The 11,565-nt window shown below is 36.5% G+C and overlaps 3 protein-coding genes across 5 annotated transcripts in view; 1 reads left to right on the top strand and 2 right to left on the bottom strand.

The window, feature by feature from the left end:
- The window catches only part of lili (LMBR1-like protein lilipod), a 22,611-nt gene extending 15,229 nt beyond the window's left edge, over positions 1–7,382 (top strand). For 2 of the 3 annotated variants that reach the window (XM_017630139.1, XM_017630138.1), the window contains 6 exons: positions 2,063–2,202; positions 2,274–2,504; positions 2,710–2,778; positions 4,319–4,827; positions 4,892–5,129; positions 5,402–6,806. In XM_017630139.1, the coding sequence (XP_017485628.1) occupies positions 2,063–2,202; positions 2,274–2,504; positions 2,710–2,778; positions 4,319–4,827; positions 4,892–5,129; positions 5,402–5,610 (1,396 nt within the window). In that variant the 3' untranslated portion in view covers positions 5,611–6,806. Of the gene's footprint in view, positions 1–2,062; positions 2,203–2,273; positions 2,505–2,709; positions 2,779–4,318; positions 4,828–4,891; positions 5,130–5,401; positions 6,807–7,190 lie in introns of those variants that run through there. The other variant, XM_017630140.1, reaches the window with a different exon arrangement.
- Positions 2,787–3,831, bottom strand: LOC108374172 (tetratricopeptide repeat protein 12-like). The gene is made up of 4 exons (XM_017630141.1): positions 3,704–3,831; positions 3,395–3,607; positions 3,211–3,333; positions 2,787–3,138 (listed from the first exon to the last, which is right to left on the bottom strand). Exons 1-4 carry the CDS (start codon positions 3,829–3,831, stop codon positions 2,922–2,924), a joined length of 681 nt encoding a protein of 226 aa, XP_017485630.1. The 3' UTR covers positions 2,787–2,921.
- Positions 6,809–10,658, bottom strand: LOC108374169 (coiled-coil domain-containing protein 149-B-like). Its single transcript, XM_017630137.1, has 7 exons — positions 10,484–10,658; positions 9,885–10,319; positions 9,678–9,821; positions 9,267–9,374; positions 9,075–9,159; positions 8,530–8,668; positions 6,809–8,373 (listed from the first exon to the last, which is right to left on the bottom strand). Exons 1-7 carry the CDS (start codon positions 10,568–10,570, stop codon positions 7,641–7,643), a joined length of 1,731 nt encoding a protein of 576 aa, XP_017485626.1. The 5' UTR covers positions 10,571–10,658; the 3' UTR covers positions 6,809–7,640.
- Positions 10,659–11,565: the final 907 nt, after the last annotated feature.

Genomic DNA, 11,565 nt, shown 5'->3' with positions numbered 1-11,565 from the left:
AGTTACAGAAACGAGCTACAGATTCTGGGCAGCTGCATTAAAGGCCATACCAGATGAAACTAGGTGGCTTTGCGTGATATTTATAACTTTGCCAGCAAAGCGCAAAAGCAAAAGGTATGCCACAATGGTGTCCAAGGAAAAAATTTTGTACTGCTTCTTTACTCGTGAAAATTGCAGAGGATTTAATATATGTACATATTTAGTTTTAAAAGTTTTATGTTTCTGCATGAAAACTCGAGTTTGAATAAAAATTAACCCAGCTGATGGTCAACGCGCGCAAAAAGATGAGAGTTGGCCATATTTTCGCAGCTGAAACGATCTATGTGGCATGCCTCGTACATTTTCATACATTTCATCTTATCTGTCAAAGTGATGGTCCCGTCATGGCCCCGTCAGAATGAGAACTTTCATACGTGACGCTCAATGATGAAACTGACAGTTAAGTAGACTGTGTGTGTTTGCATAGAGAGCGTCAGATTGGCAACCCTTACGTCGACGGACCCAACAAACGTTGGCCAATACTCAACTTTTGACGCACGTAAGTCCGTCACTGCTGACAGTTGTATAACCTCGCGTTTACACAAGTCAAGACAAACGAGAATAAGCATTAATTGTCATATTGTTTGAGTAAAGTAGGCATCCAGATAATAAATTGTCTTCCAAAAGCCAGAGAAAGTGACGAAGACATCGAGAGAAGTGTGAATAGATTACTGAACAAAGTGTGAATGTTTTGCTATTGTATCTGAAAAATTTACTAGTGTAAACCCCAAGTACGCGGTCATAAGGAACAGCTAATTTTTGTTTGCAGGGGCAAAACCTTCATTGTGGCGTATCTCTACTGCACGTACGTCACTTCCTTCGCATACTTTTCCGTTATTGGCGTACAAGTACCCATTCTGACGGGCCTATGAAGCAAGCGTTTTATCTGCATGGCCTTAAACCTTGCACACCGCCATTTTTTCGTATTTTCATCGAATTTATAGTTGCGTTCCAGATGCTCACGATATTCACGATTTGCAGGTTTTTTTTTGCAGGAAAGCGTTCCAGGTGCCAAAAAACCTGCAAGTCAAACCACTTTTGTGAGAGTAACTTGCTCTCTCTCTCAGTCAGAAGTTGCAGGTTTTAGTCCGAAGTTTTTCTTCAAGTTCATTTTCTGCAAGTTCATGAAAAGTATCAAACGATAGGCAGGGTTGCATTTGTAAGCAAAAACAGATAGCAAAGAACATTAAGCGCCACGGAGACAATCAAATAAATACGTCAAGCATTGCATATGTGTGAGATTGGCTCGTGTCTTGCCCGCAAACGTTCAAATAAACGCGTTAATTCAACAAACAATTTCTTTTTCTTGTCCGCGCACTTGCACACCACGACGATCAGAAGGCAAGTGCGCTTCTTTTTTGTCAAGCAAACGCGAGACGGCTGATAAAGATATTTGATCGTCTCCATGGCGCTTAACATAAAAAAAATGGAAGTAGTTACAGGAAAAGTGGCTTTTCGCGTTCCAGGTGATTTTTATTTTTTCTCTCTTGCTCCTCTCTTTCAAGAGAGTAATTTTATTATTTGACAGTTTTACAGGTTTATATACGAAGTTATCTGGAACGCAACTTATGTTTTTACCAGGCTGGTCCCAAGACCCACGCACCACCCAACGCTGAAAGGATTTTAATATAGTAATCGTTTATGTAGCGGGCCACGTGCTCCAAGACAGACACGCCCTTGCATCCTGTGATTAACCCAGGTCCCTGCTTAAAATAGTAAGCGTAGATACATACATACATAGTATGTATGTACACATCGTCAACGGAAATGCAAAAAGTCGTGAATAATATTATTTTTTTGTTTTATAAATCGATGTGGGGAGTTATAATTCGATCAAATCAAAAAGTGAATTTTGAATTTTTTTAGGAGTCACGGCATTTTGCATTTCAAACAATGTACAAACGTTTATGCAAGCATATCTAGAATCTAGATCAATGACCTTTTTGATGCACGAACGCACTAATTGCAGTCACAAACACATAGTTTTTCAATCTACAACATCCGTTTGTCGTTTTGATTTCAGTTCCTGGTTGTGCACATTTTCGATGGCGATCGCCGTGGGCGCAGCACTTCTGTTGCCGATTTCAATAGCCAGCAATGAAATTTTGTTGCTGTACCCCAACAGCTACTACGTGAAATGGTTGAATAGCTCTCTTATACAAGGTAAATTCTTAACTGATTCGTAAGCGGAGACATAATCGCTATATGCAATATGTTTTTTTTGTTTTTCAAAGGTCTTTGGAATCACGTGTTTCTATTCTCCAATCTCTCGCTGTTTGTATTTCTGCCTTTCGCGTACTTATTCACCGAGTCCACAGGGTTTGTGGGACATAAGAAGGGCATAATTGCACGCGTCTATGAAACATTTACAGTATTCAGTCTTTTAGCAACGGTTGTCTTGGGCATAACCTATGTACTGTCCGCCGTCATGGATCCGGAAAGAATTGGATTTTTGTCACTGCTAAGTACGTACTGTAGTGATGTACTTCACTTATTTACTTTTATTGCCCAACAGCAGTTGCAAAAACATGGATATCCAGTGTAGCGGAAAATACACCGGAAATCTATTTCCGTAGTGAATTGCATTTGTATTATTTGTGTTCTGTTAATCAATTGTTTCAGTTCAGTTTCAATAATATTCACTGCTGCTTGTTGCATTTTTATTTCCAGATTTGGGCAGTGTACATCTACCATTTCTATACTCCTGCGTTTCATTTCTGGGTGTGCTTCTACTTCTCGGTGAGTAAAAAATAGTACATTGATTTACATACATTTGCATGTCGGTATACATATGTAAATACAAAATTTCGAGTTCTAATGATTAAACATTACACAATATGGGAATCAATTTAAAGTGCTTGGGCTTATTTTTGTGTCCATATTTAGAATTCTGTTCTGAGTTTCTCTTGAAATGCAGCTATGTAGTCAATTTCTTTAGAATTATTCTTCTTTGCGAATTTAATGCTCGTCTCATAATTTTTTTCATCGCCCAATCGCAGATAGGCCGCTGCACGATATAACCAGGATCGTAAGTTCTTTTCGTCTAATTTGTTAATCACGTAGTCAGCATCGATTATTGCGCGTTTAGCATTGCGAAGCCTTTGACGATGTACATATATAAACGCGTTTATAATAAATTATTGTTCGCCTTTTTTATCTATGTATACTTACTTGAGATAAGAGAGCGCTCGGTTATTGTAAAGTATCGGGCTATCCTTTACGTGTTCTATGGCTTTTGTGTACATTTGTATGGCCTTTTCGTAGTTCTGCTTGCGGAAAGCTTCGTTGCCTAGACTGTGAAGGGTAAAGTCTTTGAATACATTCATCTTCTCGTATTATGCTTTGACTAACTAACCTGCGAAAGTTTTGAGCTATACGCTCGCGTTCCTGCCGCACCTTAGCGCGTTCGGCGGCGTCTTGCTCCATCTGCTGCATGAAGGTATATTTGTCCATTTGCTGGGGACCGCCCTGATCGTTAGGGTCTTTCTCATGGGCCGCCTTCCGATTGAGCACCGTGCGATCCTGACGCACGCTGACAATAAATTTATCCTCATTGATGTCAGACTTACTAACGGAAAAAAGTGAAAATGCGTGTTGGCGCTATAGTAGTTCACTATGACTATGAAGCATTATCTTTTGTCGTTACTTGCTGTAATTGACTTACGTATCTGGCTTTTTTGTACTTTCTGACTCCGATTTATTAGCGCTGGCCATATCCTCAAGTAGTTTCATTACCTGATTGACTTTTGACTCAAAGTCCAGGAAGTCTTCGTCCATATCCCCTTGAGACATAGCACTTTATAATCGTTTTTTAATAAAAGTAATATACGTTTCTGTTTTGCTGGTGTAGTTTGCGTTGTGAGGTATAGAAATATATTGTCCTTTATGTTCTCTTTCTTTATTGTTTTGTTCACTTTGACAAATTAGGTTTTTATGTACCCCCGTTTCCAAGGCAAAGGTTTCGATAGTAAATCAAGAAAGTTTTTTATTTATAGATTTACAGTGAGCAGGCAGACTGAATCACTTCTCAGTGAAAAATAGAAATGTTCAGTGATGGACATACATATTTACTTAAATACTTTTGTTTCAAGAAACTAAATACCCAATTTAGATATGCTAAATACTCAATACTAGCAAAATTACATTTGAACATTATTTTATACTTACGAACTAATTTGTATAAACTATTTAGAGAATCAGTCTTTGTTTTGGGTTCTAAGATACTTGGTTTTTTACTAAATTATTTTGTTAATTGAATCTATTTCATATATTTCCGTAGTTTGTACACCTCTTGGTTTCGTTCGTCTCTTTGGCGTAATGGGACAAGTGCTGGTGAAGCCGCATCTGCTTCGCGACGTCAATGAGGAATACCAAGTATACTACATGGAAATCGCCAGTGTGAAACGAAAATTAGCGAACATTGAACTGCTGAATGTCAGCATCAGTGGCAACGGTAGCAGCAGCTTGCGTTCCAGTTTTACGCGCAGCTACACAAATGGTGGTGCCGGCGGCTATTACAAACATACATCGTTGGAGCACCTGTATCAACGAAAACCGCTAGATAGCCACCAAAACGAGCATGAAAAGCTCAATCAAAGACTGAGAGAATTGGAGTCTGAAAGTCGAGAGCTGGAAAAGCTACGCAAGTCGTCAGCGTTTCAACGCAACTTTGTCTATCCACTGGCAATGCTATCGTTATTGTTCTTTACGGGAATAACAGTGCTGTTGGTGGTGCAAAATACACTGGAGTTGTTAATTGGAATCAAAGCATTACCTCTTAGCAAAAGAGTAAGTTGTTTTTGTTTTGTTTAGCTCGTCATCAGTTCAAATATAAATTGTTTTTTTTGTTTAGTTGCAGCAATTCACACTTGGCATCACGTCGCTGTCCAAGCTCGGTCCGTTTGGCGCTGGCTTAGAAGTGTGTCTAATATTTTATTTGGGTGCCACTTCGGTCGTTGGGTTCTACACGATGCCTTTTATGCGTCATGTGCGCCCACAAAAACGAAAAACTTCACTCGCCCAATTGATACTCAACTGTGCGTTGGTTTTAATTTTGAGTTCAGCTCTGCCGCTGCTCAGCAGAATTATTGGTGAGTTATAATCTAGACACGAGGCGGCATTGACTCAGATTAAAGGTGCTATGCATACTTGCTGCAAATTGTTCTCTTGCATTTTAGAACGCAATTGCTGCGACGCCGTACTGTTAAGTGACATTGGTGTATATCAAGTCTAATCCTAAATCTGTGATTGCACCTTTAATCCGGAGTATGGTTGTTGTCTGAATTAACTTTTAAAAGCCTTAATTATTGCCTTTCGATTCTTTTTTTTTGTGTAACTCAATTATTGAACATTTTCGTTGCAGGTATTACGAACTTTGATCTGTTGGGTGACTTTGGTGCCATAGAATGGCTCGGCAACTTTCAGATTGTTTTACTTTACAATTTGATCTTTGGCACCACGACGGCGCTTTGTTTGGTTAATAAATTTACAGCAGCTGTGCGTCAAGAGTTGTGTGCGCGGTTAGTAGAGAACTACGTGCTCTTCACCAATTACATGTCATTCATTAATTGATATTTATGTCATCGGCGCAATCAAACCTTTTCTAGTGACCGTACCACCCAAATGTCGATGAGTAAGCAACGCTTACTTTTGCATGGCATTATTACGGGTTTGGGCAGTGGTTTTGTTGCGTCGCAAATAACTAAGCTGGTAGGTTACTATTATGATAGCAATGCAGTTGAAGCAAATACTAACGGTGATGTAGAGAGTTGAAGTGGGTTAGAGCAAAGCTTGGCTGCGACCCTCACAATAGTCGGCGATACATTTTCCGTAAAGGAGCGGAAATATAAAAATTACCAATCCACGAATGCCATTGCGACATTAAATTTCGGCGCATTTCACTATAATAAGTATTTATTTATCAGAAGGATTCTCCCAAATTCTCTTAAACGATTTTATGTTTAGTCAAAAAAAAAAAAAAACGTTTTATCAAAAATTTAACTTATTGTATTTCGAATTTCGTTAGTTTTAATTTCTTTGGAATTAGTTAATTAAAATTTTTTAAAACTTTTTTGTATGTCTATAATGTAAACAAGTCTTTAAATAAATAAGTAGGTACACTAGTAAATACATACATACCTACATACATATGGCTGAGCTTTCCAATAATACGTATTTAGAAAAAACCTTTCGGTAATTCGAAATCCTTTCATAGTTTGGCAGTTTATTCCATTTATTGAAATTAAACTTGTACAACCGTTATTTTATTTTAATTCGAAACTTGAAACTCATTTAACAAAAGCAAAAAAATGTCAGTCTAATTATTCGTAAAGGCGAAACGAGCTAGTCAGAGCACTTCCTTTAAACATTTTAAAACTTTCATTTACTAACAAGTAACAACTGCATGCTCGGTCTTTGTATCGAAATATGTATCTACATGCGTTGCCATTAATCATCCAATGAACGCTAGAATAAGGTTAATTTATATTTATAGTATCGGCTACTATTATTAGGTACCAATTTTATAACATACGCACGCATATATGTACGTACATATTTTGTATATCTCAGGGACCGTAACGATTATATATGTAAACCTTTTGTGTGTGTTTTTTTTTAAACAAAATTTAAACTCAGAAAGTAACTTTTGAAGTTGATATTTTCCCGAGTCACAAAGATAAGCTATTTCAGTACGATTTTTTAATAGAAATTTGAGAAATAATCGTTATTTACGGTCTATGGTATTTCTAGTTGGGGCATAGTGCCATCAAAAATTGATTCCAAATTAGTGAATTTCAACGAACACACATATTAAAAATGGCCAACACGATTTTATTATATATGTACATTTGTATATTAAGATCATTCAGCGTTATTCTGATATAAATGATTTGCTCATGTAATTTTATGTGATATGAAAATACACTATTGTAATGTGTTAAATAAAAACTGCATGTTGAAAAGTAATCAAACTAAAGTGTATTAATTTTTCACCAACTTTAAAAGCACTTATATTCATCCATTCGCACTTGACAACTGATCGTCCACGCTTAGTTAATCCTATAATTCAAATATCAAAAGCTTATCGTTCCAAATTTCAATTAAACTTTAGTGACCTAAATAAAGAACTTGCAATTTAATTTTATTTACAGGCTGACTTCGATGTTCCTGTATGCATAGAAGTTTCTTCGTTTGGATGTCGCGTTATTTTGTTTTCTGGAAATTATAATTTCTTTAATCGATATACTGTGATTGTAATGCTAATGCATAGATAGAAAATAGTTAAAATATTAATCTTAAATAAATTCAATATAAGGAAAGTCTATGTTTCATTGTTTATTGCGCAAATGAATGGATTTTATTCGTTTTAAACTAAAAGAACGAAGTAACAAAACATTAAAATAGTGCTTGTTTGGTCATATGTAGTGCTAATGAGTGTACATATGTACGTATTTGAATTTGTACTCGTGGGTGTCTATAGCCGTATTTTCTATATCTCGGAACCATAACAACAACGTTTACTTATACTCAACAAAGCTATGCTATTTAGTATAACTGCATAAAAAAATTTGAAATAACAAAAAGCTGGAACCCTTGTTGGTTTAAACTTGGCATGGATTTTTTTCTGTTTCTTCATTTTCTTCGTACGTAGCGAGGGTGCCCATCAACGTTTTCTCATGCCCGCCTAAGCCTCTATCGTCACATCCTTCGCTCGCGTTTACAACTTCGTCAAAATCACGCATATCCAACTCATGGAGGGCTTGTTGCACCATAGCAGCTAGCTCTGGGGGCAAGTCTTTCAAATCATTATGTCGCTCCCTCGCGATTGCGCTGGTTATGCGCGGGTTGCTCGTACTGACGTTCACTCTTCTGCTGGAATTGCCACCCGAGTCCGTGGTAGTCGACGGTGACGTTTCGTATGCATGCATGGCAGCATTTGTGAATTCGCTGAGGCTGAATGTGCCTATAGCCCCTGCAAAGCCACCGTATTCTGAAGACATTATGCTGCGCCCAGATTCTGTTGATAATGAATCCACAGAGTCGTCTGAAATACCGACTCGCGAAGTTTTATTTGAGTCTTCTCGTTCCGTTGTCAAAGTTTCTGAATCGTTAATTTTAAGGACAACCGAACATTTCGTGTTGGTTGTGGTGGTTGTTGTCGCCTCCGTTTCGATGACGTTACTGGAATCAACAGATGAAGCACTGTAACCCTGAAGTAAGAATTGAGAGGGTGAATACTCGCTATTGCAAGAGGATGCAGTTCCACTCATGTCGCCAATGCCGGCTAGGCATTGTATGCGTTGGTCCAGCTCGGCAATTTTAGCTGCAAGAATTCTGCAACAAAAATGTATACATGTATATTATACAAACATCCTACACATGATAATGGTGGCAGAAGAAATAAAAGGATAGGATTAGAGTGAACATAAGTATTAACTATAAACACCGCCTAAACAATATGTTCACATCGTTTCTATAACAAAAACTTACTTGTTAGTTTTCTTTTGATGATTAAGAGCGATATGCTTGTCGTTTAAATTATCTAGCAGCGCCAAACAGAGTGATTTCAAGTCTTGAATAGTCTCTGTTTTTGTAGGTAAGTCCACGCCACTATCAAGCATTGTTTTGACTGCAATTATACATTAACATTAATATTATTTAAAGTTTTTACTGTTAAAATATTTTGCAGTGAACGGAAGAATACATATCGCTAATTTACGGAAATGTTGTCATAAATAAAAAAAAAAAGAATTTTTCAGCGGGCACACTTAAGGTTTTTTATATGCTACCAAAATGCATCGCTATTGCCTTTTACGTGGAAACTACAAAATATTTTACGCAAAATTGTTAGAAATTTGCCAAACAAATTTCTTTATTTGGGTTATAAAAGTATGAATGAGGGATATTTAACACAAGTTTAATATAAGGTCCTGGTACATAATATGTACTATATGTAAGTAAAAAAATTGTATAAACGAAAAAGGTAGCTAAAAGAGTGAAACACAACATCAATGGTGTATTATGCACCTCTTTACCTTGTTTATGGGACAAAATACTTTCATCATTTGCATGGGAACCTAGTTTAATAATACCCTTTTTACGCTTCGTTTCCAACATAGTCTTTGAAGCATGAAATAAGTTAAATTAAGTTACATATTAGTTTATACAAACGACTAAGACCAAATAAAGCAGACCAAATCAGCGTTTTTTATGTTAGTATTTTATACCTTGTATTTGTTAAGAGATTGCTTTGTTATATCCAATTCGCACTCAACATTTTTTGACCGTTCGTGTAGGTACTTATTTTCTAACAATACGCCATCAATATCGATTAGCTATAAAAATTAGAAAAGGTATTATTGCGTGATATAGCTTTAATGTAAATTTCACAAAAAACATATTCTGCCAGTGTCATAATCCAAAAACCAAAAACTGCAGAAAAACGGCTTTAAGGGTTTGAATTTACATACATACATGTGTATATGCACGCTCATAGTAGAAATCAATACATATTTTGTTCTAATGAGGTACTGGTAATCGGTACATCTATGGAATTTTTACACAACATAGAACATCTCTGTATACCTAACTAAATTTTTTTTTTTTGGATTATGACACAGAAAATGTGCGATATGTACCTTAGGATGTGATTCGTTGGCTTTTAGTGCATTTAGCAGTTCATGATTCAGCCTATGCGCCTTGCATTTGTAAGCATCACGTTCTGATATAATATCCTCTTTTTCGTCTATTAAAGTTTTTAGATCAAAGGCAAGCTGTACATTCTAACAAGAGGAACCTATCTGGATAAACTTTTTTTTACTTGTATTTGGTAATACACTATTTACCTTCTTTTTCAGGTTCTCCAAATGACAAATAAAATTCGAACGCTCCCCCTTCCATTGCACAGCTTCCGAATTGCTTGATTCAGCAATCAATTCATTTTGCAATCTTTCCGATTTTCCTTCCTTTGTAGCAGACCTTAGGAGTTCGATATCGCCCTGCAGCTCGTTTAACTTTTGCTTCAGAGATTCTACTTCCGTGGTGAGCTTTATATTTCTCTCTCGCGTTTCGTGCAGTATTGATGCTACACTAGTTTTATTGCCCTCCATTCCAACCCAACTGCTGTATTCATTGTTACGTGTTATAGCTGAATAACGTAGTTGCAAGGTCTCCGCCATTAATTTGAATTGATCACGCTCGGTTCGAAATTGTTCCAGCTCCTTGCGTAAAATACGTAGTGCTTCCACTTTACTCACCAATTTCCTATGTAAAGCGGAAGTCTGCAAATAAACTTAATTATCAAGTCTTAACTACTGTTCACTGATTTGTGTATAAATTCGAAAAAAGGACAAAATATCAAATTATCCATAAAGAAAGCGAATACCGATGACACAACCGCCGCTTTTCCCCCCAAGAACCCTAACAAATCAATTGATGAACTCACATTGAATTCTCCCATATGTTCCCGATAAAGCTCAAAGTCAACCGAATCCACATGGTTTTGCGATTGGAATTCATCGTTGGAAATCATTTTCTTGTCTCTAGCACTATTTATGAGATTTCGGGTAAAATTTTATAAACCGAACTAAAATCATTTACAAAAACGAAAACTTCGGTGACAGTAGTAGTGATGTAATATCGATACATCAATGTTTTTGAATTTATTTCAAACATCGATGTTTTTTTCGATGTTCGATGTTTTTCTCTATAACCATCGCATAGGTAAGTGAAAATCTACGAGCACAATTTGAATAGATAAATATAGCTAATTAAATACAAATTATTAATTCTTTAGGTTATTGGTGTTGGCACAACTTGAAATCTTTAAGTCGCAGGCTTCTTTGTGGGACTGTTTATGTGTGTGTTTTCAATGAAAATCTTTCATCTTATGTGTATGTATGTATATAAATGTGTTTTCGAAGGTAGTTTCCAATAATTCGAATTCTGTTTTACTGAAATCTTAATATGAATTATTAAGAAATTGACAAATTGAAATTTACAAGACTTTTAATAAATTTTCAGCAATATATGTAAATGGCTGTGTTTATAATCACAATAATGCAAAATATCACTCTCTTTTAAATCAAAGTCCAAATTGAACAATTTTAGCTTGTATGGTTGTGAAATTAAAGACACTGATGGTTTGCATATCTGCGTTAATGAATTCAGCCACCACTTAAAAGCCGCCATTTAAAAAGGTCGATGCATCGATCCATCGATGTTGCTCCCCAAAAACATCCAGCACTAGCGGAAGTATATGAAACGATACGAGTAAAATCAAATACATAATCGATAGGTCTCGTTCGATTCCAAGTAATTTTGATATCGATACTTTTAATCCAAGAACTGAATATGGTAGATCCCTGCAAAAATCGCGACTACTCCATGCATGCGTGTAAAGAGTATCACCTAAGGACCAAGGAGTACTCCAAAATTAACCACAATTCATATAAAAAATATGACCGCATTAACATTGTGATGTCCTAGGGCAGGACCATATCGATGGCTGAGTGGAAGATCGACCTA

The sequence above is a fragment of the Rhagoletis zephyria genome, unplaced genomic scaffold (genome assembly GCF_001687245.7).
Source record: "Rhagoletis zephyria isolate East Lansing unplaced genomic scaffold, Rhagoletis_zephyria_1.1 Rzeph_scaffold_07424, whole genome shotgun sequence".
In the NCBI taxonomy this organism is placed as follows: domain Eukaryota; kingdom Metazoa; phylum Arthropoda; class Insecta; order Diptera; family Tephritidae; genus Rhagoletis; species Rhagoletis zephyria.
The sequence above is the reverse complement of the archived record's forward strand: the minus strand, read 5'-3'. Positions and strand labels throughout refer to the sequence as shown.

What these genes read in the sequence shown, in the direction of transcription:
- LOC108374172 (XM_017630141.1), bottom strand. Translation starts at nt 3,831, where the DNA reads ATGTCTCAAGGGGATATGGACGAAGACTTCCTGGACTTTGAGTCAAAA. An exon ending in ATAGCTCAAAACTTTCGCAG is followed by an intron (nt 3,334 to 3,394) that starts GTTAGTTAGTCA and finishes TACCCTTCACAG; the next exon opens with TCTAGGCAACGAAGCTTTCC. An exon ending in CGAGCGCTCTCTTATCTCAA is followed by an intron (nt 3,139 to 3,210) that starts GTAAGTATACAT and finishes ACATCGTCAAAG; the next exon opens with GCTTCGCAATGCTAAACGCG.
- LOC108374169 (XM_017630137.1), bottom strand. Translation starts at nt 10,570, where the DNA reads ATGATTTCCAACGATGAATTCCAATCGCAAAACCATGTGGATTCGGTT. An exon ending in AATCTCTTAACAAATACAAG is followed by an intron (nt 9,160 to 9,266) that starts GTATAAAATACT and finishes CATGCTTCAAAG; the next exon opens with ACTATGTTGGAAACGAAGCG. An exon ending in CATCAAAAGAAAACTAACAA is followed by an intron (nt 8,374 to 8,529) that starts GTAAGTTTTTGT and finishes TTTTTGTTGCAG; the next exon opens with AATTCTTGCAGCTAAAATTG.